Here is a 25,270-nt window from a genome sequence, read left to right as displayed (position 1 = left end):
CAGGAGATCTACCAACGAAAAAAAAACTCCCTCGCTCTCTCTCTCCTGGCTGTCTCTCCTCGCTCTCTCTCTCCTGGCTGTCTCTCCTCGCTCTCTCTCTCCTGGCTGTCTCTCCTCGCTCTCTCTCTCCTGGCTGTCTCTCCTCGCTCTCTCTCTCCTGGCTGTCTCTCCTCGCTCTCTCTCTCCTGGCTGTCTCTCCTCGCTCTCTCTCTCCTGGCTGTCTCTCCTCGCTCTCTCTCTCCTGGCTGTCTCTCCTCGCTCTCTCTCTCCTGGCTGTCTCTCCTCGCTCTCTCTCTCCTGGCTGTCTCTCCTCGCTCTCTCTCTCCTGGCTGTCTCTCCTCGCTCTCTCTCTCCTGGCTGTCTCTCCTCGCTCTCTCTCTCCTGGCTGTCTCTCCTCGCTCTCTCTCTCCTGGCTGTCTCTCCTCGCTCTCTCTCTCCTGGCTCTCTTTCCTGTCTGTCTCTCCTTGCTCTCTTTCCTGGCTGTCTCTCCTTGCTCTCTTTCCTGGATGTCTCTCCTTGCTCTCTTTCCTGGCTGTCTCTCCTTGCTCATCCTCCTGGCTGTCTCTCCTTGCTCATCCTCCTGGCTGTCTCTCCTTGCTCATCCTCCTGGCTGTCTCTCCTCCCTCTCTCTCTCTCTCTCTCCTGGCTGTCATTCCTATTTTTTTCTCCTCACTATCTGTCCTCTCTCTCCTGTCTGTCTCTCCCTGCTCTCTCTCTCCTGGCTGAACTTGCTGTATTTTGCAACAGCCTGTGTAAATTAATATTCTTCGATGTAATACATAGCACTTCAACCACCAGTATCCACCAGAAAGGTGTCAGGGAGCTAAATAAACATACCAAAATGGAGGGGCCGCCATTCACACCCTTCGTGATCTCCAGCATCAGCTTTGAGAGCTACTAGTAGATCCCGATCTACCTAATGGGCACCCCTGATCTAGACCAACATAGCTGAACTGGAAAGTGAGCTGAATTGGAGAATTTTTTCAGATCAGCTATTTCTGCCTAGATTGTTCACTTCTCCTGTCTTCGCCAAACTCTTCACCCTTTTGTGAATAACCCTGTAAATGTTTCATATAGTGAACTGTCACTCCCCGGGGGTGAGGAGTATCTGATGGGATGGAGGAATAAAATCTATATGGGGTTCATTTATAAATGTTAGTGCCCCTAGACGGCACTGATGAGTTTCCTATGCTCTTCAGCACCATGTAGGGGCGCTAGCGCTGTGCGAACATCATACGCCCCACGCTTTCATAAATGAATATAACGTAGACATCAAACATACAGATGACAAGTTAGGGTGGAAATTCTAACCCGATTATTAGAGTAGGTGGTGTTTAAATATCTGCCGCTGTTGGGGTTCTGAATTAAATAAAAGTATAGGGAGGGGGATGAACTGTTTTCAGAGAAATGGATTCTCTTTTCATCATTATACCCTTTCACCATTTTAGATTCTTCACGTCCCTGGAATATGTGTTAGATTATATTATAATAATAAGGGTTTTTAAAGTATTGATATGTTTATTCAATACCCAATGTCACATACTGTCATACGGTGCTAACGTTTCGGTCCACACAGGGATCCTTCATCAGAGCGACAGATCTGATAATTACTCGGACTATCTGTGCCCTGGTAAGACTTTTTACCTCTGATCTGATAATCACTCGGACTATCTGGGCCCTGGTAAGACTTTTTACCTCTGATCTGATAATCACTCGGACTATCTGGGCCCTGGTAAGACTTTTTACCTCTGATCTGATAATCACTCGGACTATCTGGGCCCTGGTAAGACTTTTTACCTCTGATCTGATAATCACTGTGGTAATCACCTCACCCAAACTTCTGCTTGAATACAATAGCCAGCACTTCTCTGGTTCAGCCCGCAGACATATAAAAATGTATGGCCAGATTTTCTCGGGGGGGAATGGACTGACATGAATGTACAGAATGTAAGGCACTGCGTCAATGTCAGCATTATAAATACCTGCAATAAATATAATAGTACTCCATCCGCACACAGAGCAATCAATAAGTATTTCTGTATACCGATCCTCCATGGGCTCTTTACACACAAGTGGCTGCAGGAACAAGATAATAATAGATTCACTCCTATCCGCCATCCTATATTATCACCAATGCCCAGAAGATGTACACAACATCCTCCATCTTGCTGCTTCCTAATGGAATGTTTACAACCTCCTCCATGTATACAGCTGCATGATGGCAGGCAATGAAGTCAATAGCAAAAGCAGACAAGATGATTGACATATGGCTGACCTCTTCAACACATACATATGATCATACATAACACACACTGACACATGCACACAGGTCTATAACATGTGATGGACACATACATATGATCATACAGGGGACAAACTGACACATACATACAGGTCTATTCCATGTAATAGACACAGATACATATGATCATACAGAATACACACTGACACATACATACAGGTCTATTCCATGTAATAGACACACATACATATGGTCATATAGGGTACACACACACGTCTATTGCATGTAATGGACACACATAGAGCAGTAAGCAGCTGTTATCATAGATCCGCTGCCTATATTACACATACCTCCTCCGAGCCTGTGACTCGACGTTTCCGCCTCTTTGACACTTCCGCTCTTCTCCGGTCCCCCGGCAGCTGCGCCGTACACCGGCATGGAGCTATGAAAATGGCTGGAGTTGCACTACTCACCGCACAGAGTGTAACCTCGCGAGATCCGAGACTGGACTTCAGGGTCACGTGCCCAGAATGTTTACAAACGCGGGTGATGACAACTGACAAAAAAAGCGCTACGGCGGGGCTCCGTGTTCCTTTCGGTCTCCAGAAATGTCCGTAGCTCCATGCATGAGGAACCTCCGAGCTCTACGTTCTGCTGACGTCAGCAGGAGAGTTGACAGCGCGCTGGTCACGTGGTGTACGTGTTTACTTGTAGCGTGGTCAGTGGTGGAGATCGGGGTGTGGGTGTACTCGGTCCATCCATCACATACAGCCTGTCCGAGACCTCCATCTCCCCTCTGTGTGTGCGGGGTGACACCATTGCAGAGGTGACACCAAAATGTCTGAGCAGCCGAGAGAGGAGAGCTGATGCCGCGGCGCCATCGTGTTTCCACACTGGATCTGTACTGGACATGCTGGCGGCACGACCCCCCCCCCTAGTTTCGGCGCTGAGTACATCATTTTTAATGTATGGTCTCCCTTACATTGTAGAATCCCCCTTTCATTGGTGATCTGTAGAATACCTCCTTACACTTGTGGTCAGTGTAGAATCCCCCCATACATTGATGATGATTGTAGAGTCCCCTCTTACATTGGTGGGCAGTGTAGAATCACCTTTAAATTGGTGGTCACTGTGGATCCCCCTTCCTTACATTGATATGGGCTTAGGGCACACAGCATTTTTGTGGGCCGGGTGGTGTCGGCCCTGCCCAGAATATTTTGCTAAACTGCTCAACCACTTCCCTTTCGGGTGTTTACAACATAAATCAAGTCATTCTGTAGTCCAGTTTTTGAGATTGCACAATCAGAGGACACAGGACAGCTCTGACATGATCAACAGGTATTTTATTGCATTTCTCAAATAGATACGACTTCTGATTGTGTGTATATAACACATCGTAAGCTTATCATAAGCATTTATGTTATTGTTCCTTTTTTTAAAAAATCTCTGGTGTATAGAGCTGTATGAATAAATGTACTATGTTACTGCCATAAATAATTGCTACATTTTTCACCCTTCACATTATTTCACTGGTTGTTTTTACTTTTTTAACTCTGTGTATTGTAAGTACAGCATTTATTGAAACAAGATGAAGACATCAGTATACGAACAAACCGCACTATCCAGAGAATTCCAATACTGCATACTTTATTGAAATTCACAGCAAATCCAGTATATCAGTGAATGAAAGTGTATAAAGCAACAAATGCCAACAAAGGTCTGTTCGTATACTGCTGCATTCCAAGGTGGAGACGCACCTATTAGACCAGCACCTGGGGAGTCCTGAAGGTGGCTAAGGAATTGGAGCGGTGAGATGTCCTTTGGCTCTAAAGATGAAGACATGATTCATTGCATGGCATACTTGTACAGAGGTCAGTAAAAGCTTTTCTTGAGTTAAAATACTCAATAAAATAAAATCTTTAACAAAGAAAGTGTCACTTGAATCATTTACATACCGTATTAAAGTAACAGAGACTACATAGAATACAAAATGGATCAGTACACGCGTTATACAATGGACCACGGGGTACTTACACTGAATCTAGAGTAAGTTGGGTTCACACCAGGGGTCCCAGTTTTTATGAAATATAGCTGAACCATATCTTTTCACATAGATAACTTTCTCATAGGGGATGATCTGGTTGATTGGAATTTCACATTGGGAGGGGAAATTATCTATTTAATAGTAATGGCTTTATGGACCGGGAATAAAGTCTCTCATAAAAAATATTCTGTTATATTGTGGCAAAGTTTCTTCATCTGGTAGGCCAAAGATACAGTACATATTTCAGGGGCACAATGTATTGGTGGGTCCAATAAAGTGGTAAGTAAGGTAGTTATTTGTTTCCAAAAATCACTAGTCAACTCTATGTTAGATGAACAGTCAAGTCAGCTTAAAGTTGAGTACAATGTATACAATTGGAAGTAACCACTTGGCCCATTTTGTGGAGACAAACTGAGGTTAGATAAGTCTAGTGAGTAATGTACAATTGGATCAGTCCATTATTAACTGATGGTGAAGCTGGGCATGATGACTTGGCCCTTAGATCTGACCATAAGAGGAGGTTTGAAATTTAGAATGCAAAATTGGGAGTATAAATAAGGGACCAGCCCCTTGAGACCACTCGATCACTGAATGCCTATCTTGTAGTTATATACATTTAAATAGGGATGGCTCGGTTTCTAAATTGTAAGTGCAAAGCTTCCTTCCGCTCAGACCCTGTTTTCCCCCCTTCAAATCCATGGAAGAGACATCTAGCTTTGTCCAGAATTATAGTATTAGGGCTACCTGAATATGTGTTCCATGTCCGTAATGCAGGAAGTATTTAAAGTGGCACTAAACTCAGGAATGAAATCCTAAAAATGCATGAAATTACCCCATTAACAGAAATGTAGCTTTTTTGTGCCTCACTTGGCTGTAGAACATCTCTGAATTGGTGCTGACACTGTCCTTCATTTTGGAATCTCTGAGCTAACTCTCAAGATGGGCTACACTTTCAATACAAATTAGTAAACTAAACATGAAATTGTAGTCCATAATGGGAATGATCTTGGAGCGGTGACTACTTTACAACACACACAGGGACCATGGGGAACAAAAGTAGCCAGCCTCCAGAAGGAAGGACAGTGTCAGCACCAATTCAGAGATGATTTGAGGATCTACAACTGAGTGATACACAAACAAGATACATTTTTGTTAATAGTTAAGCTATGTGAATGCATTTTTAAGGCTTAGCTTCTGCGTTAAGTGTACCTTTATGTCCAAAGGCTAGCATGGACAGGAGCACAGGAACATTGAATCACTGGAGGACAGGTGATCCCAGAAAAGGGTTATATTGCAGTAAATATAGTTCGGCTGGTTGGTTGTTCACTGCTGGAGTTTTTCTAGTTTGCTAGACTAGCTCTTGCAGTTTTCTTTTTCAGAGTGCCTCCGGCTAATGAAAAGCTCTGGTGCCCTCATATGAGTTATGGAAGAGTAATTACCTCAAGAAAGATTGTCAGGTTCTCTGTAAAATACCTTACTACGAAGGAGTACAGAGATTGATAGTATTCCACTAATGCATTATTCATTTGTTGGTTATCCTGATGGAGACATTAACAGTAGAATGTTGATGGCAGCCAACATAGAAAGCAAGTAGGTTGCTATTCTTTTCATATTGTTCTTAAGTTATTTGGGATTGAAACATTATGAATAAGTGATTGCTTTGTCAAATCCCAAAGCTAAGTTGCATAGTAAGTACTAATTTTGCCCACAACATGTTCCAATTCTTGGCTTTTTTTGGCTGCTTTCAAAGGGTTGAGTTGCATAAATAAAGCATAGTCCTGCATCATGTATTTTTTGGTGTTATATGTGTAAAGAAGTAGAGTTTTTATCAATAGTCCAGTAGCAATTTATATTATAATATATATGCTATAAAATGTCCACTCCTATATTGGTATGGATTTTGAAGTCTCCTGATGCATTTGTGAGATATCATAAGGATAAGGTTTAATGGGACTTGTGAGATTCCTCAAGGGAGAATTATAGCAGATTGGACCAACTGTAATAGTTAGTTGTTAGATGTCTGTGCAGGGTAGGAATCTGTTACTTGGCTGTTGACAAATAAATATAAGTTAAAGTTGACCTTTACCCCCATTTCTAAAAAAAACAACAGCATGCAGCTCTGCATGCTGATTTAAAATCTTACATTCATTAGATAAACAAACTTGTTTTTCATTTACTTACAAATAGAGTTCATCTACTTCCTGGTCCAGTTCCTTCACAAATGATCTACTGTAAGTGCCAAAACATTGCATCCAGGGAAGGTTACATCAGCAGAGCATTGCTGGGAAATCTCATCTGTAATCTCATGAGATCTCAGGGAAAGGCATTTTCCTCCCCTGAGATGATGTGCATGGTCATATGTCCTAGTCACATGTGCCAGAGTTCCAGGAAGTAAATGGAGAGCTAGTAATCTGCCCTTAGTTAACATGGCCACTGCCAGAAGACTGAGAAAGAAAAGAGAAATAAGGCATGCAAAGAATACAAAGCCTGACATTATCTAGAAGTATGTGTTTGTAGATTTGTCATTACTAAACATTTCTAAAGGTGTGTAAGTTGTTTTTTAAAGATATTGCTAACGTTCCTCTTTAAGTACAGTATTTCCACCTACAGAGGTCTGGTATAACAAAGTCATGTATCTAGTTTTATTATGATAACTGGAAAACCACTGGTGACCAAGGCAGGTCTTGTCAACTCTAAGGCTAAGTTGTCTTTAATTAAGGAAGTCATCCAATCCCTCTAAAGGTGGGGTAATGAAAGGAAGTTTCTCTAAGGCCTCATTTACACAGGCATGCATATCTATATGCCTGTGCAGAGACGCGTTCCCCAGGAGGGACAGGTGCAGCCTGAAATTGCATCCATCCATCTGTACACCCCAATTAGATTGGAAGTGGCTGCATGTGGCTACATGCCGACCTGAACCTGCACATCAAGAGTTAATGCTATGCTGTCCAGCGCATCAGTTTTTAGTCATTGCACTCATGTGTGGCTTGTATTTCTTGTATATGTAGATACTCTGCCCTAAGAAGGAGTGATTCTTCAAATTAGCTTTGCTGGGCTGTAATTAGCCTAACATGGATTGACTATTCAGCTTTCTACAGGTTTTCCTAAACTCAGTGTTATTGTTTGCTTTTGCATGCTGCTGGGGTGTATCCCTGGCAATAGAGCAAGAAGATACAAGAATGCTGAGTTATGCATATTTTTGACCTGACTAACCACTAGGAGATTTATTTCTAGTGGTGCTTGCTGATAGAGGGTATAAATCTTTGAGGGAACCTGCTGGAAGCTTGCTGAATACATTTCTGAAAGCAAAAGTTCAACAGTGTGGATGTCAGTTAATCAATCCCTATTGGTGGTTTGATAACTGCTTTAGGGCAGCTATGGAACTCTAGTCTACTCTAGACAGGCTAGGAGGGCCCAATACAATCAGAGTATTCTTTGGGGGTAAGATCTACCTGGCCCAAAAAAAAAGTCACCACCTGGACTTAGCTAAGCAAATATTTAAGAGCCTTCTATTGGTTTAAGTTCTAAGTGTTGTGATCCGGGGTTGCTTCAGTTGGTCAGGTCTAGGTTTAGCAACGGTATGTTCCTCGAAAAATTACGTCAGCTGCCTACCTGAATATACTGAAAGAACCTGTTGGCACAGGCATATTCTAAGATAACAATGTTAGGATTTATCGGGCTCAAATTGTGAAAGAATGGTTCAGGGTGCATGAGACATAATTTTCCCACATGGATTGGCCACCACAGAGCCCAGACCTTAATCCTATTGAGAATCTTTGGGATTTTTAGATTGTAATCCCTCACGGGCAGGGCCCTCCTTGCCATCTTGTCTTGAATTGTATTGTGATTGTAATGTCTTCCTTATATTGTAAAGCGCTGCGCAAACTGTTGGCGCTATATAAAGCCTGTATAATAATAATAATGTGCTCATCATCACTACACGATCATGGTGAACAATTACTGCAACTTTGGACAGAAATAAATGTTGTGACTTTACATAAGCTTATCGAAATTATGCCTATAGAAGTCTAGTTTGTCATATAGTTTGGTGTGCAACTCTGTTGGTGATACTTTAACCCGTGGAAGAAAAGAGCACAGGAAGGCTGTGGTTTGATGCAGTAAAACAAAAAAACATACCCTCTGCTGTTTGATTCTGTGCATACACAGCATAACAAGTTCTCTTACCGAATTAACGAACTCACGGTCTAAACAATATGGTATACCCTAAGGCTGCACTTTGTTGGATCATTTTCACTTTGGGATTTACAGGAATTGCCTCACAAGGTATGTATGTGCGTCATAATGCAATACATTTTTACCTTAGTATTTAAAAATATTGCATACAGCCATTGTATAAGATATAGGTTCAGAATATAAGATATTGGTCCACTGGCTGATAACATTAATAGCAGTGGAGAATATGATTAGCAAAGGCTATACGAACTGTGCAGATAAAGTGGCTGACATACGGTATTATAAATGTATTAAAACATTGTTTTTTAATTTGCTAGTAGCCTGCAGTTGATTTTTGTATAAGGAAAAAAAAATAAAATGGTAACATAGTGGCACTGAAAGACTTTGACCTCATCCAACGCTGTGTCAGGGAACTGCAATACAGTGGAAAAAGCAGAAAATATGCCAATAGTAACACAGAGTAACACACTATTGCGGGTCTGATTTTATCTTCTATTGTTTATTCACATTAAAGTTTAGAGGTGACAAGGTAAAATAAAAGTAATTTCATTAGAAAGCCATGGCTGCTAGGAAGTCAGGTATAGAACACAGGAGGGCTGAACAATGCCTCTTGGGTTTTCATTGGAGTACCATTGGACTAGACAATGGTAGTATTAATGTTTATGTTGTTTATAACAATATTTGTTGTCATTTTTGTCAAGTAAACAAAATAAGTTGCACAGGAGTTTTATTCAATATCATGATTAAGCAAATACGAATTACAAACCTGTCCCCGAGCAACAGGCACATCAATAGCTGCCACAGTGCCGCATATCTCTGAGATCTTAAATGTGCATGAAAATAATATCTTGTTTTTTTTTTCTCTCCCTCTATTCATCTGTTGTGATTATCTACTTTTATCTCCACTTTTAAAGATGCAAAAAAAGGTAAGTGATTATTGTACTGATACTGTATATATTATTAGGTAACTGACGCTTGATGATTGGAATTGTCAGTGTGTATGTAACTGAATGTTTGCTATGATCAAATCCAGAAACATCCTTCACTCTTGATAAGACTACTGCGTGCCCATTATGACCTATCATTTAAGTTAAAAGACGATATTCTAGTATTTTTCAGTGACATCCAATTATCTTACTACACTGAGGAGTCTATTTATAAATGATTCCACTCAAGATACACACAACTTTCACCCAATTTAGAATTGGATTCCACTGGGGAAATGTGTAAATCCTGGGGGAAAGTTATGTGAACCTTGTGTGCAAACATATATATATATATATAAAGACTTCTAGCTGTAGCATTTGTAAACTTAGTGATGTATGAATGCATGGTATTCATTTTGATCTACGCAATGAAACGCATTCTGATCTACGCAATGAAAATGAATTATTCAGAAAAAGTTGGATATAATTTATGAGCAGTGGTTGTGGGTAATTGTACTTCATCTTGCTTTCAGTAATGAAATGCTTTTTTTGTATCATGTACATCCATTCTAACTGCACTAATGGCATCATTCTTATTTAAGTAGATTATTAAGTGAATTAGAGAATCTGGCTTCTTTGTAACATTGGTTTCTGTTGACCTGCACTTTACTCTTTCAATAAAAAGGAGATATGGAGGAAATGAAATCCCTTCACATTTTTTCTTATTAGATTATAAAAGTACAGCCCCACAAAATTGTAATCGAAGTGCCTAGGGGTGCCCTACGTCTTTTATAACTATAACAATGCCCCCGTTTTATCCCAAGTTACTGAGTTTTGGACTTCCCAAGCAACATGCTTTTCTCCAATTTAAAGCATCATGCAATGATGTGCTGGACATTCACGATATTTGATTAACCAGGTAATTCTATCTAATGCCTGCAATAACCTGTACACAGAGACTACACCATTGACTTGGGATGGATGCATCCATTAATCTTGAACGTTAGGATGCAGCAAACACAAACTAACAGTGTCTACTTTAAGGTTCATCAAAATGCTAATATAATAGCATTTAAAGCGCAGAGACTAGGGACATCAGCTATCACTATGTATGTGATTTGCAATACAGTAGAATCATTGACAAATAGTCATCTGTAATATAGAGAAACACCATTGGAGGGTCTGATTTTTTTTCCTCTTTCCATTCACACTAAGGAGTATATTTATGAAGCAACGTGACAATACATTCAGTGCAGGTACATCTTTCTGGTGCATGTGTTTAAATTGCGGTAATGTCACATTCACTGCTTTATAAAGGTCCCTTTAAGATTTATGGGTGAAAAGATAAAATAAAAATAATTTCAGTAAAAAATCTGGAGCTGCTAAGAGGTCACATATAGAAAACTGGAGCACTAATGTTACAATCTTGGGTTGTCATTTAGGTGCCATTGAAATAGATGTGGGGCATTTAATAAAATGTTTAATTTTTTTTTCTGTTACAATGTGTTAATTGAATTTTCAACAACAAAATAATGTTACAACCAATATTATAGAAAGGGTATTCAATACAGAGCATGTAGTCATACATAAGAGCATATACAGTAGGATAGTTAGCTAGAGACATAAGCAGGGCTGGATTTCCCACAAGGCCAACCAAGGCCCGGTCTCGGGGCAGCAGGGAGTAGAGGGGTAGGAGGGGTGTGGAATTCCTATCTCCTGATGCTCGAAACATGCAGTTACGGACGCCGGGCGGGTAGTTGTTTTTTACATTTAGCCCTGATTTGGGCAAGCATAGCTAAATGTACAGGTACAGTGGGGAAGCCGTCACTTGTTTTGCACAAGAGATCTCGCCGAGATCACTTGTATCCAGCCTGCAGGTCTGCCATTCTCCATTGTGGGGGTGGGGGGGGGGTTTGGCGGGCGCATTGAGGAACCTGGCCTTGGGGCAGCAGAGAGAGTATATCTGGCGCTGGCCATAGGTGAAATAAAACCATAAGAATCCATTATCCAATTTCATAGTACAAAATGTTGTAGTATGACAAGTACATCTAGACATAATCCTTCAGTACACTGTAGTCAGGAAAGCATAAAAAAAAAGAACTATTGAGCTCTAAGTATAAAAGAAATATACACTCTGATGTGTCAATGTACCAATCCACGATGATAGATAAAATAATATGATTCTTTTTTCTCTCCCTCTCTATCTATTTTTATCTTCACTTTCAAAAACAAAGAAATTAAAGGTAAGTGACTATTGTGCTATTGTACATTTTTAAGTAATTTACATCCAATAACTGGAAGTTTCAGTATGTATTGAGTTGTAATTATTATAATCATAGGAAAGCATCATTTACCCTTATAGAAGAGCTATCATTAGACAATATTATAGAATGTTTAAGTGACATCCATTGATCTTACTACACTAACTTTACACAAGGATCAGTACCTGCTATTTGACTCCCACCACCCTCTGGATCACAAACTGGGAGTCATCAGCACTCTATACCACCGGACAGAGAAAATTCCTTCCGCCCCGAAGCCTGGCCTTGGTGGCCTTGTGGGGAATCCGGGCCTGGTCATCCCATATGTAACTGGGGTGTCTTTTAAAAACATCACATCTCTTCTGCTTCACCTAAGAGATCCTAAAAGCTGGTTCACCTAAAAGATCCAACGCAAAAACACAAGATGAACAACATTGTGTAGGCAGTCCAGTGCAGGGAGGAGTGCTCAGAACTGTATGTCGGTGAAACAAAACAGCAGCTACACCAGCGTATGGCACAGCATATTAGAGCCAAGCATCCATTCAAGACAATGTAAATATACACGTGGGTTTGCCATGCTTTTCTCCAATTTAAAGCATTATGAAACAAAATCTATGAAAAGGCATTTCTCCCTAGAGGTATGCACACACTCTTGCCAATCTTGATGTGCTGGACATTCACTACAATTGATTAACCAAGTAATTCTTTGTAATGCCTGCAATAACCTGCACAAAGACACTGCACCATTGACTTGTGAGGGATGCATCCATTAATCTTGGATAAACTACTAAATTTTAGTAGTAAAATAATGTTTTTTTTCTCCCTCTCTTCATCTCTTGAGGTTACCTATTTTTAACGTTAGGATGCAGCAAAAGGTGTATAAAAATGCTAATATAATAGCAATGAAAGGTCAGAGAATAGGGACCTCAGCTCTCACTATGTCTGTGATTTGCAATACAGTAGAATCATTGACAAATACTGTATATCAGCAGTAAAAGAGAAACACTATTGCAGGATCTGATTTTTTTTCTCTTTCCATTCACATGAGGGGTATATTTATAAAGCAGTGAATGTGACATTCACCAAACATTCACTGCAGGTAAATCTTCCTGGTGCATGTGTTTTAAATGGTGCTAATTGATTCACCTGCAGTGAATGTTTGGTGAATGTAACATTCACTGCTTTATACATTTCCCTTTAAAATATATGGGGGGAAAAGATTAAATTATGGTAAATTCAGAGCTGTTAAGAGATCATGTAGAGAACACTGGAACGCTCTTGGCGTAGGAAACACTGTTTTCTCTAGGGTTGTCATTTCAGCCCAATTGGAACAGACATGGGGTGTTTAACAAAATGTTTTTATTTTTGCTTTTACAATGTGTTTATGGAATTTTCAACAACAAAACAATATTACAATCAACAATATAAAAATGCATTCAACACAGAGCAAGTAGGCATACATACAGGTGAAACTCGAATAATTAGAATATCGTGCAAAGTTCATTTATTTCACTAATGCAACTTAAAAGGTGAAACTAATATATGAGATAGACTCATTACATGCAAAGCAAGATAATTGAAGCCGTGATTTGTCATAATTGTGATGATTATGGCTTACAGCTCATGAAAACCCCAAGAACCCCAAATCCACAACCTCAAAAAAGTAGATTATTACATGCAATCAATAAAACAAAGATTGTACATAGAACAATATCGGACCTCTGAAAAGTACAAGCATGCATATGTACTTAGTACTTGGTTTGGGCCCCTTTTGCAGCACTTACTGCAATTACTTTTGCACGATATTCTAATTATTCAAGTTTCACCTGTAAGAGCATATAGGATAGTCAACCAGAGCCATAAACTAAATAAAACCATAAGGATTCATTATCCAATTTCACAGTATTTCATAGTAGGACAAGTACATATAGACATAATCATTCAGTGCACTCTACTCAGGAAGCCATGCATAATAGAACTATTGGAATGTACCAGTCCCAGATGAAAGATACAAAAAGAGTAACACGAATGAAGGGGGGTGCCAGTGGAAGGCCATACACCCAAACAGTGGAATGAGGTCAATTGTACCCAGAAAAAGAAGGAGAATAGGAAAAAGAAAGAGAAAACATTATAGAAAGAAAAGAAAGAGAAAAAGAAAAGGGGAAAAAGGAAAGAAGGTAAAGAAGGTGTGGTTCCTTCAGGAACAACCAAATCCAAATGATCCTACATTGCTGAGATTCTAGTAGTAAAATAATGTTTTTTTTCTCCCTATTTTCATCTCTTGAGGTTACCTATTTTTATTTCCACTTTTAGGGCACGTTCACACCAGAAGCTGCGCTACACCGCACGGCTACTGGTGTGTGTGCCCAACACAGTGCTGATGCTTTTGAATGCATCGTTTACAGAAGCCCACTGCTAGCGACGTATGACATACGTCAGTGGCATGAATTGGTTAAAACCACTATTACCTTTTTCATTTAGATTTACAATGAGATAACCATAGGTATGAGATAACAGTCCTCCAATCTGGGAATTTTTTGCTGCACAGGGTGATGAGCTTAACCTATGAGAGGCCCCCGACACCACTGTCCAGCCACTACGTAGGGAAACAACTGATTTGGTAACTTAGAAAAACCTGTCCCATTTCCTGTAGCTCCCCTGAGATAAGCAGTACTGGTAGTATCAGCCAATTCTTTCCTCCTTCCCTCTCCATTAACATGAACAGGAACATGCAGATAAGCATAATGTTTCTGCTCCAGGAGACCCAATCCTGATTCCTGAGAGTGGCCAGCTGATCCTGGTATCTGAGTGGTCAACTGCGTTCTTATGCTTGAGATTAGCCAAATTATGCATGCATGTCTGATGGCCCTTGTAAGGCTATAAGATGCCTTTTCTGTTTCAAATGTTGCTTCATGGATGGACATACCTCCTTTAGATCTCAATCCATCAAGCAATATGGTCAGCTGCTGAATCAGCACAATCCACAGACAGCTTAACTCTCCCATAAAACACAGAAAGTTAATCCAACACAGCTTTACTTCTCAAGACACTTTACAGAGGATGACTTTCTTTTGAACTGTAAAAAGACAATGATCTTGTAATCAAATGTTTTAAATACTATATGGGTTGCAGAAATGTATAGAGCTTGAAGAAGTGATCTAAGGAAACCCGAATGCTTGCATCTTTACTAACTTAAGTTAGCCAATAAAGGGTATGACTTAACCTCCAAATATGCCAATGAAAGCATTTTGTAATTCCATCAGTTGCATTTGTCAATACAGATGTATTATCTTTATTTTATCTAGTTATCGAAAAAAATGATCAGTTGTCCTTGAATTGTCCATTTACAAATTGTACATGGAAACCTGAAGGTGAACAAAAAGAATATGGAAGTTGCAATCTGGACTTAGGATCCGTGTGGAATGATCCTCGTGGAACCTATTCATGCCGGCAATCATCTTCAGATAGCAGTACTTCAGATGAATTGTTTATTGATGTGTATGTAAGAAGTAAGTATGTACGATGTTACTACTTTTATTTTTTTTTATTATATTATATATATCTATATATATACACTCACCGGCCGCTTTATTAGGTACACCTTGCAAGTACTTGAGTTGGACCCCCTTTTGCCTTGAGAACTGCCTTAATTCTTCTTGGCATAGATTCAACAAGGTGTTGGAAACATTCCTCAGAGATTTTAGTCCATATTGACACGATAGTAAATAAAACACGAAGAGTGGTGGTCAGATCCAGGGTATTAGGTGCCGCACCTCCATTTACTGATAGAAAAAAAGATTTTTGAGAGAAAAAGTGGGGCTTTTTATGCACCAAAAAATGACAAGTTAGGAAACACTCCAAATTTTTCTAACAAGATATATTTTATTTGGTTACATACATGATTTTGTTTAAAAAAAGTTAATAGTAGAAAAGAGCCATAATAAAATTGAGCTGATTGCCTCTATTATCCACTCAATACCTGGTTTTAAGGTATATTTAACCACTTGCCGTCCGCCCGTTGTAAAAAAACGGACGGACGGCACTGCAGCATTGGTGGGTTGCCGTCCCCAGACGGCATTTTTTTTCTGCTCGCGCGCCCCCTAGCGGGCGCGCACGGGCAGAAAAGACCCGACCAATGCAAACACCCGTTACTGGGTGTTTCACATATAGACGCCCCGACCCCTCAACTTCAATCCTGGGATCCCCTGGGACCGGCTCGGGAGGGCGTCAGGAGAAAGAGGAAGGGAGACCGCTCCTTGCTGATCTCCCTCCATTTTTTAGGTTTCGCGCGCGCACGCAATTTTAAGGCTTGACATGTTTGGTGTCTTTTTACCCAACATGACCCCGTCTTTTATATTTTACCAAAAAATTGGGTAATAATAAATGTTTTATCATTTAATATAGGGGAAACTGTTTTTTTTTTAATTTCGGTAATTTTTCCTTAATATAGTAAAAAATAAAAACCCCAGTGGTGATTAAATACCACCAAAAGAAAGCTCTATCTGTCCCTAAAAAATTGTATAAAATTAATTTCAGTACAGCGTTGCAGGACGGAATAAATGTCAGTCAAAGTACCGCAGCGCTGAATACTGAAAAATGGCCTGGATGGGAAGGGGGTTTAACACCGCGGATGTCAACTGGTTAACATAATTTGAGACGTACTACAAGTACTTGATTACATGATTCAAAAAACACAATAATGATTACATCAATTGGAGAGCATGATTAAAGAATCAGAATAACAAATTATTGATAATTGGAAATCAGATATTGATTGCATCAATTAGGAAAACATGATAAGAGTATCAACAATACAATTTCTTAACTGAAACCCAAGGAGTGGATTGTGTGAATTGTTTCTCAAAGCTTTTCGCACAGATATTGCGCTTCCTCAGTAGGGGAGGCAATCTAATGAGATTATAAAGAAAACACCATAAATTGTCCAATATTGATAGTAACCACAATTCTATAGCAAATATATCGACATTAAATGTTCAGCATCACAAAAAAGACCAGGAAATGTCAGCCTTACCAGCCCCAAATAGAGTCCGCACATTTCCTGGTCTTTTTTGTGATGTTGAACATTTAATGGTTCATTTACACCAATGGGCTTAATACAGCGTCTATGCGGTAAGAAGATTATAATTTAATATGTGAAATTGTATCATCTATAAGTAAAAGGGGAATTATATAGTGGTTTTATACATTTCTCTCTTTGTTTATTATGCTCAGGATAAAAAAAAATGTTTTCAGGTAAATCTCAAATATTGCATATGAATAATAGAAAGCTCTTGGCTCCTTTTCCTTTTTTTTAACCTTTGTTTTCTTTGTTGTTAAAAAAGGCAGGGGAAAGATTAGCCCCTTATTGGCTGGCTTCATCCAAGGTTCCAATTAGGGATTATATAAAATGAAGTCCACATTTTTCCCTTATATAAGATTAAGTCCACTTTTTTCCCTTATGTAAGACGAAGTCCACGTTTTTTCCCCTTATACAAGATCAAGTCTATGTTTTTTCCCTTATACAAAATGTAGCCCACATTTTTTCCTTATACAAAATGAAGTCCACATTTTTTCCCTTATACAAGATGAAGTCCATGTTTTTAAAGGCCTTATTGTTACATATTGGAACAGATGAAAATAGTTTTTGCCTTCTTAACCATCCCCTTTAACACAAACTATCCCAGTTGACTAAAATCATTGCCACATAAGCATCTTGAAGCTCTTTCTTTCAGCTAAAAAGAATTGAACTCATTTTACATTTATTTTTTGCAACTTGTGAATTACAAACTATAGATATTTATATCTTAACGTGCCCAGCCTTTCTTTTAGCCTTGGATAGATTGTGAATGGATTAGAACTCCTGTCTGATTTTTACTGCTGACAACTTTTTCACCAGACAGGAAGTGAGTGAAGTTCTGATACAGGAATACAGACAGCATTAAAATGCTGATTGGCATCCTAGCTCTTCTACAAAAGCATTTCAAAGTGTATCCAAACCCACAGAAATAATAATAACAAAACATGCTGACCATACAGTAGTCCTACTGTAGTCAAATAAAGTCACTTTTTCCCTTCTTTCCTATACACATTGCGTCCTAACAAAATAAATGAAGAAATAAACAAATACATAAACTGTATACAGACTTTGTTCTTATTTTTGTTAGAATGTCAGAACTGCATAGAACTGGATGCTGGAACAATCTGTGGATTTTTAATTGCCGATTTCATCATGATTGGCCTTATTGCCATGGCTGTATATTTTGTTTCTGGCTCGGAGACCCGAAGACCTGGAAGAGGTTTGTCGATTTTAATTTGCATAAAGTATTGTAATGTAATGTAAGTAATGCAAGATACACATTATACAACTATGCACTGTGTATGATTGACAATTGATCTTTCTTTCAATAAAGAGGAACTGAACACTGAAAGTTTAGCCTAAAAAAAGCAAACAGAGGACATAGGATTAGTCACCAGTATTGCCTATGGTCTCCCTGCAGGTGATCTTGCCCCAGTACTGGAATACCATGCCTTGTTTTTGTTTTCTGTTAGGTAGCCATCTTGTTAGAGGCAGAGCTTTGCTTGCTTATGTCAGAGCCTCCAGCATTTGAACAGTGAGCAGCACAGTGAAGACATCATTAAATCTCCTGAGACTAGCAGTCAGAGGCAGCAGTGCCTGAGATCTTACATCGCACATGTACAGCTATGAGACTGTCAGGCTCACGTAAATTACACTTGTTGGGGATCACAACTGCGGAGGGGTATTTTGCAAAAAGGCTACTCAGGGTTGAGTCTCAGGCGTCACTCGCAATCTGAACGGCGAATTTGAGACTCGGTCATCACAGCCAAAGCAAAAAGGAACAGTATCAGACAATGGTTATCCACTTCATAACCTGAATACTGACAAAAAGGCACAAACTATATAGTATCTGATGGTTGCTAAAGGAATCCCAGGACGTGGTTACCACCTAACACTGACAGTCCATACAACAATGAGGATTTGTATTGCAGTGAGCTAAGCTCCAATCGGAGCAGTACTTGCGGTTAGTGTCCAGGGTGTTGCAGCAATGAGTTGCAGAGCAGTGGGCATCCAATGCACAGCGGGGTGGCAGCAGGTCCAAGGCTTTGTTTGGCACAGGTAGCAGGTTCAGGAGGCAACAGGCGTTCTGACCTCAATTTCGGAACGCCATGTTGCCTCTCTGATGCTCTTAAATAGTGTCTGCACGTAATGCACGACTTCCGCGCTCCAGCGTGGAACGCAGCCGCCGCGCCACGAGTACCTCGAGCGGCTTCCGCGTTCCACAGTGGAACGCAAGGAAGCCGGCGCTGTCACAGGGGAACGCGGTCCGGCGGCATTACAGAGACTAGCAGACATCTCAACTCTCCCAGATGTTCCGGGAGTTTCCCGCTGTTAGATAGTGGCTCCTGGACACCCGGCAGAGAAACATTAGCAGAGTAAACCTTTCCGTGCTGACTTTTTTTTTCTGACATCGAAACCGCCGTCAGTCAGAATTTTTTTAAAAAAAGGCATAGGAACTAATAGCTAGATTGCTATCGGCTATTTCAATGTGCAAAAGCCAATATCAAGCTGGCTATTGCACCCACCCTCTGTTGCTCTCAGTCAGCAGAGGTGGACCTGATGGAGAACTTCAGGTCCACCTCTGCTGATTGGCAGCAGAAGTGGGCGGGTGCAATAGCTAGTCTGCTATTGGCTATTGCAAATTGAAATAGCCAATAGCAATCTAGCTATTAGTTCCTATGCTGTTTTTGTTTTGCTTTTTTCCTGACGGCAGCAGCTGTCAGAACACTAAAAAAAAACAGCAGATAGCAAAGGAAGCATTAGCTTCTTTGCTATCTGCCATCATTTCAGGGTGGTGCTCTCTTCCTTGTTGTTGCACCCCCCCGCGGTGAGGAGGGCGGGTTGACAGGTGGCACCTCCCTGAAATGAGAAGGGCTCCTCCCTGAAATGACTTGTTTCAGTTTGGGATCCCTGGACGAGGCATCCTCACATACCAGGAAAAGAACTGCTACTTTTCTGGACGACCAAAGGTAAATTTTTCTGGGGACTGCTTAGCCACAAATAACATTTCTAGATGCCCCCCTATAACATAGCAAATCTTCACTTTTTCAATTCAGTTCCACTTTAAGTGTGTGTTGTAAGAGACTTGGTGTATGTTACAAGAGTTATTTGCTACATGAGAACCCAGTTAACCTGCATCAACCACATCCCATCCCAAATCTATAGATTAGGCTGGATTAAGACCTGTCCACTTCACTGTGTCAGACCCTGCTCACAATGAGCGGTTTGTCGTGCGATTTCCGCTCCACAATCGCGCATATTTCCGTGCAATGTTGCTCAATGTAGCTTGTCCAATACATTTCAATGGGGCTGTTCACATCTCACAGCTCAATGTTGCCTGTAGCTCGTCGCTCAAGCTTGACCTATTTTTTCGTGGATGTTGCGAGATTGGGCCCCAATAGAATCAATGGTGTCGCTCAATGTTGCGCATTACCGGCGATATTGCACGACCTTGTCGCGCGATATCATGCTACAAAGGTGTTACTTTTGCACATCAATATGGAAGGAAGGAATGTTGTAACATCAAGACAATTTTGATTGGTTACAGCCCAATGTAGCAGCGACGAAGTCCCTCCCAAAAGTCGCACTACGTAGCGCAAAACAATGTCCAATGTAGCTCGATGTAGTTCAATGTAGCTCATGTCGCTCAGCTTGAAATTGCGCGGAAAAATGCACAATTGTTCATGTCCCTCAGCGGGAATCGGGTCTCAAGGTGTCTTACTTTAAAGCAGCCCATTCATGTTGAATTGGCCTCTCACACTCCCTAAGGCTGGGCACACACCTTACAACCATCGCAGGACTTTTGTCTTGCGATGGTTGTAAGGTACTTAAAAAAACGTACGATCTGCCTATCTTGCATAGGCAGATCGTACTTGCGATGATCACAAGCCACGCCCCCTTAGGGGCGGGCTTCCGATGACCGCAATGCCGAACGGGCAGTGTGCGCTGTTATCGTACGGACATGCCATAAACCCGCCGAACGTCGTACGATGCTTGGCGGGTTTTCGAACATGTCCGTAATTTCAAAGTCGTGCGACCTTACAGTAGTAGAGGTCGCACGGCTTCCACACACCTTACGATAATCGTACAATCGCGGGATTTCCCGAGATTATCGTACGATTATCGTAAGGTGTGTGGGGACCTTAACATACCTGCAGCATTTTAATCCCAGCAGCACCCCACCCCAGGTGCTGTGATTGCAGATCTGAGCCGGGAGGAGATAGTTGTATAAGCACCCTTCTGCCCAGCATTCCTCAATCAGATGATCGAAGGAGCAGGTTGGAAAAGCTTTGGGCAAACAGCTTGCAGCCAGTCAATACCCAAAATCAGTTTGGATATTCTGACAGTGGTCACGGAACAAGTCCAGTTGAATGTGACTAGCCACTACCAATTCCTGGTCTGCATACTAGTTCCAGCTGTGTCTCAGAAAGTCTAGGATCATTGGAGGAGCCAGGGAACTAGCACTCTTAGAAGAAGAGGTCAACTAAGTCAACTTCAATATTCTTTAAAGAAGAACTCCATGCAAAACTTTTGTTAACCCTTGCAGTGGAGCTACCCCCCGCACGGCAACGGTTAACTGCTCATTTTCATATGGGTGCTAGAGGGGGAAAACAATGTTAGGCTTGCCCGATCCTCAGAGCTGGCCGGCTGTCACAGCACTCTTTCCAGCCTGTCTCCTCTTTTACTGCAGCAATGGTGTGTCCCTCTGCGTCCTCTTGTCCTTGTCCATTGCGTATTGGACATGATGACCTGAGGATCTTTAGATCGCTGCAGCAGAAAGGGAAAGCAAAGTCACCATGGCACCATGATTATGGATTATTCTCTTTTTGGACTCTAAACCCAGTGGTGTTACACTATCATTACTTTCTTTATCTCAGCAATAAAAACCTGGCACAGGCTCTAACCATCTGTTAACAAATTGAGAAAAGTGTCCTTCTATTCCTTGCTTGAGGGCACGTTAATACGAGCAGCCGTGCTACACCACACAGCTGCTGACGTAACCAGCATTTGATCGCATCGCACTGTTTACTTTTTTGTTAGAAATTTATTGAAATGTCACAAGTGACATTTCATTATGGAGTTCCATGGGCTCATTACAGTGCGATGCGGTTGTACTGTGTCTCCTTGTGTTGCGCTTGCATGCTGTACTTATTTTTAAGCACACACCACCACAACGCAGGTGTGAACCGTGTCCTCCATTTACAAGGCAAATTGCCTTGTCTTGCGTTTGGGCTTCACTGGGAAAAAACGTCAAGCGCAACCCAAAGGCATTGGGTGTAAACATGCCCTATAAAATCCTACACTTCCAGCAATAATTACTGACATTTGTGGAATATACATAGTAACATCTCTGCAGGATTCTTCTCTATATCTCTTTTTGTCATTTATTCCTTTCATATGTGTTTTTCTGCAGCTTCTGACAAACAGAATTTGATTGACAGAGACCAGGAATATCAAGTAAGTGTGATTAGTTGACAATACATTATCAAAGCATTTCATGACATATTCCCTTCTTATAACTTGCTTTGATAACAGCTGCCTGTTCTACTGTTTGGCCACTTCCTGCACATTTCACCAAACAAGTCACGCTACGGAAATGCTTGTTTCTTCTTGAAATGTTGTCTTAGTTTCTTGCATTGCAGTGAAATCGTCTTTGTAGTCACCAGGTGTCTCCTCTAGTCTGAATCTTTAGAACTAACACACAAAGGTTTTTAAGTGTTATCAGAGGATGTTAGTATTCACTTTCCTACACTTTATGAATAGGTCATGCAGTTACAGTCCATTACTCCGTTACATCTTTCTTCCTTTTATGGGGTAGAATTATTTTTGATGTGGTGCTGACAATGAATTTACAGTGAGTGGCATCATTTTTAAAACGTATCTATCAGGTCCACCAAAACAGAACTCTGTTCTGTTTTTTTTCAGACTTAGAGTAAAGGTGGCCATACACTTTACAACCATCGCAAGACCTTAGTCTTGCGATGGTTGTAAAGTAATTAAAAAAACGTACGATCTGCCCATCTTGGACAGGCAGATCGTACTCTCGATCATCGCAAGCCCGCCCCCCTGAGGGGCGGGCTTCCGATGACCGCAATGCTGAACGGGCAGTGTGCGCGTGCGCACACCTGCCCGTTCGGCATTTGTCTCCCGAGCACCGTTCAAACCAGCCGAAAATTGTACGATTTTCGGCTGGTTTTCTAGCGTGCTCCTTAGACAAAAGACGTGCGACCGTACAGTAGAAACGGTTGCATGTCTTCGTTCACACGGCTCGATTCTCGAACGATCGCGGGATTTCCCGCGATTCTCGTACGAGAATTGAGCAGTGTATGGGCACCTTTAGTCTGGTGTAATCAGATGTAAACAGATGCAGGTCCTTATTTGTCCTGTGGCCATCGTCACCAGGGCAGAAGGCATGTAACTAAAGTTTTACAATTGTCATCAGATTAGCAATAGAGGAGAAAACTATTGTTAATTCTACTTCACTTTGGTGAGTTTTCCCTTCCCTTCCTGTTGGGTCTCTGGGATAGGAAACGGGGGGAAAGTCTCCCCTAGGGACAAAGACAGCAAAAAAAAAAAAAAAAAGGCTTTTAATCCATCCCAACTCTATTCAGGATAAAACAAAGTGTTGGTTTTAGATGTGATTTAAAACAATGTTTATAGTGAAATGAATTATAATTTTTAAAACAGACTTCATGATAACTGTTTACAGCCTTATTTGAGATATTTTATTTCTCTTCTCAGGAGCTAGGGCTGCGTCGGAATGAGGAATACAGTCAGTTAGCTGGGCGTAAGAGAAATGCTATTTGATCAAGTAACAATTGAATATTCTGTGTATTCTGAATATTTGCTGTAATGTCACTTAGGAAAAGTGGAACATGTTTTGTATTGGTCTTTCTGAGCTAATTAAATTGTTGAAAAAGCAAATTTTTCCAGTAGTCTTATTTCTCAAGCTGAGTGTACCGATTACCATACATGTAGGATGGTGGTGGTGGGGGGGCTAAGGGAAACAAGCCAGTGCTGCCACATGTCACACCCCTGGGTAATCTTTTAATGAAAATAGCATACTATATATGTAATTGGGAGTTTTATGGCATGCAGCAATTCCAGACACCAGGATTTATAAAAACATAATACACATTAATAATAACACTGGCACAACACTGATTAAGAGAAACTTTTACTGAGAGAAAATATAGAGACTCCCACTGCCGACCTTCTTCTGAAAATACTAGCTATCTGTCTAAGGGCCCAAAACAAGCTTGAAGATCAGAAAAGTTAGCGTAAAGTAGAAGCTCCTAATCTGCTTACTCTTTCCAACTGAGTGACTCACAGGTCCAAAGCCAAGTAGAGCCATGAGCCTGTAAAAAGTTTAAAAAAAGGAAAATTCCTTTTATGAATGTTTACAGGTTGATTTCTCTATTTTACCGCTAAACTTTACTGTTTGGGGGTGTTGTGTGGGTTGTATCTCCCTGTGGCCCCTCAGAGGTGCTTGGGGTCATGTGTGGGTACCGTGTGCATGGGCATCTTAAAGTACACTGTAGGTAGGTTGTCATTTGCTTGGGTATGGACAGATTGGATATAATACCTGTTAGACAAATGTTATGCAGTATCTTTTTAGGATCATGCTCCTTTCTCCATATACCGATGAAGCAGAGTATGGGGTTGATTTACTAACCTCACAAACACGCCATGCAAAAACACGCCGACTGCGCACGCGCGTGCGCGTATACGCTTGGCGCGGAAGCGTATGCAGGTTATACAGATGCTTGATAAATACTACCAACGCGTGCGCATGGCGTGTTAAAATGCCGAGGATTCAATAGGGATGTGCAACAACCTTCAGCAAAGGGAAGCCCAGTGGCTGAGCGGTTAGGGGACCTGCCACACAACACCTATGTCCCCGGTTCAAATCCTGCATCAAGTGAGTAGAATTAATCCACATACAGCAATGCAAACATCCTGGCCAAAATCATAAAAGTGATAAATCTACACACACAAAAATATAACAGTACATATATGCCAATCACACAAATCGAAATGTGTACATCATTTATATGCTGTTGTGAATGGGTTCCAAATGGTACATATTCACCTGTGAAAATCCTGCGCACAAGTAGTCGTATATATGCGTGCATATATTCTCATCTTGCGCATCTATTGCGCTCATATCCAGCGGTGTATTTACAATTGCTGCTGCCCTAGGCAAAACAGCAACGCCGCCCCGCCCGTATAGCTGATAGACAACCACCTCCGACGGTCACTCACCCGGCATTAAAAAGTGCCGCTGCCTGCTGGACACCGCCGCAACCCGCCGGCCTCGTCCCCGCCGCTACGTTAGCCTCTGGTTCTCTTCACTTGATAAATAACATTTATCAAGGGAAGAGAAGCACAGCAAGTGCCGCTCTCAGGGAATCTGCCGCTCCAGGCAAACGCCTTGTTTGCCTCGCGGCAGATACGCCCCTGCTCATATCCAGGCATGTACATGATAATAATACATTAAAAACATGACATTTTTGACACTCTGCA

At 41.0% G+C, this 25,270-nt stretch overlaps 2 protein-coding genes across 2 annotated transcripts in view; one reads left to right on the top strand and one right to left on the bottom strand.

Moving 5' to 3' along the window:
- UBE4A (ubiquitination factor E4A) overlaps positions 1–2,947 on the bottom strand; it is a 38,659-nt gene extending 35,712 nt beyond the window's left edge. The window contains exon 1 of the mRNA XM_018566170.1: positions 2,593–2,947. The gene's annotated coding sequence lies outside the window, so the exon portion shown is untranslated. The remainder of the gene's footprint in view (positions 1–2,592) is intronic.
- On the top strand, positions 2,851–23,560 carry CD3G (CD3g molecule). Its single transcript, XM_018566135.1, has 5 exons — positions 2,851–2,938; positions 15,039–15,176; positions 17,832–17,963; positions 22,158–22,201; positions 23,486–23,560. The coding sequence occupies exons 1-5, from the start codon at positions 2,851–2,853 to the stop codon at positions 23,549–23,551; spliced, it is 468 nt and encodes a 155-aa protein (XP_018421637.1). The 3' UTR covers positions 23,552–23,560.
- The last annotated feature ends 1,710 nt before the right edge of the window (positions 23,561–25,270 follow it).

This window comes from Nanorana parkeri, unplaced genomic scaffold, assembly GCF_000935625.1.
Source record: "Nanorana parkeri isolate BGI_ZX_2015 unplaced genomic scaffold, ASM93562v1 scaffold922, whole genome shotgun sequence".
Lineage (NCBI taxonomy): Eukaryota > Metazoa > Chordata > Amphibia > Anura > Dicroglossidae > Nanorana > Nanorana parkeri.
The sequence above is the reverse complement of the archived record's forward strand: the minus strand, read 5'-3'. Positions and strand labels throughout refer to the sequence as shown.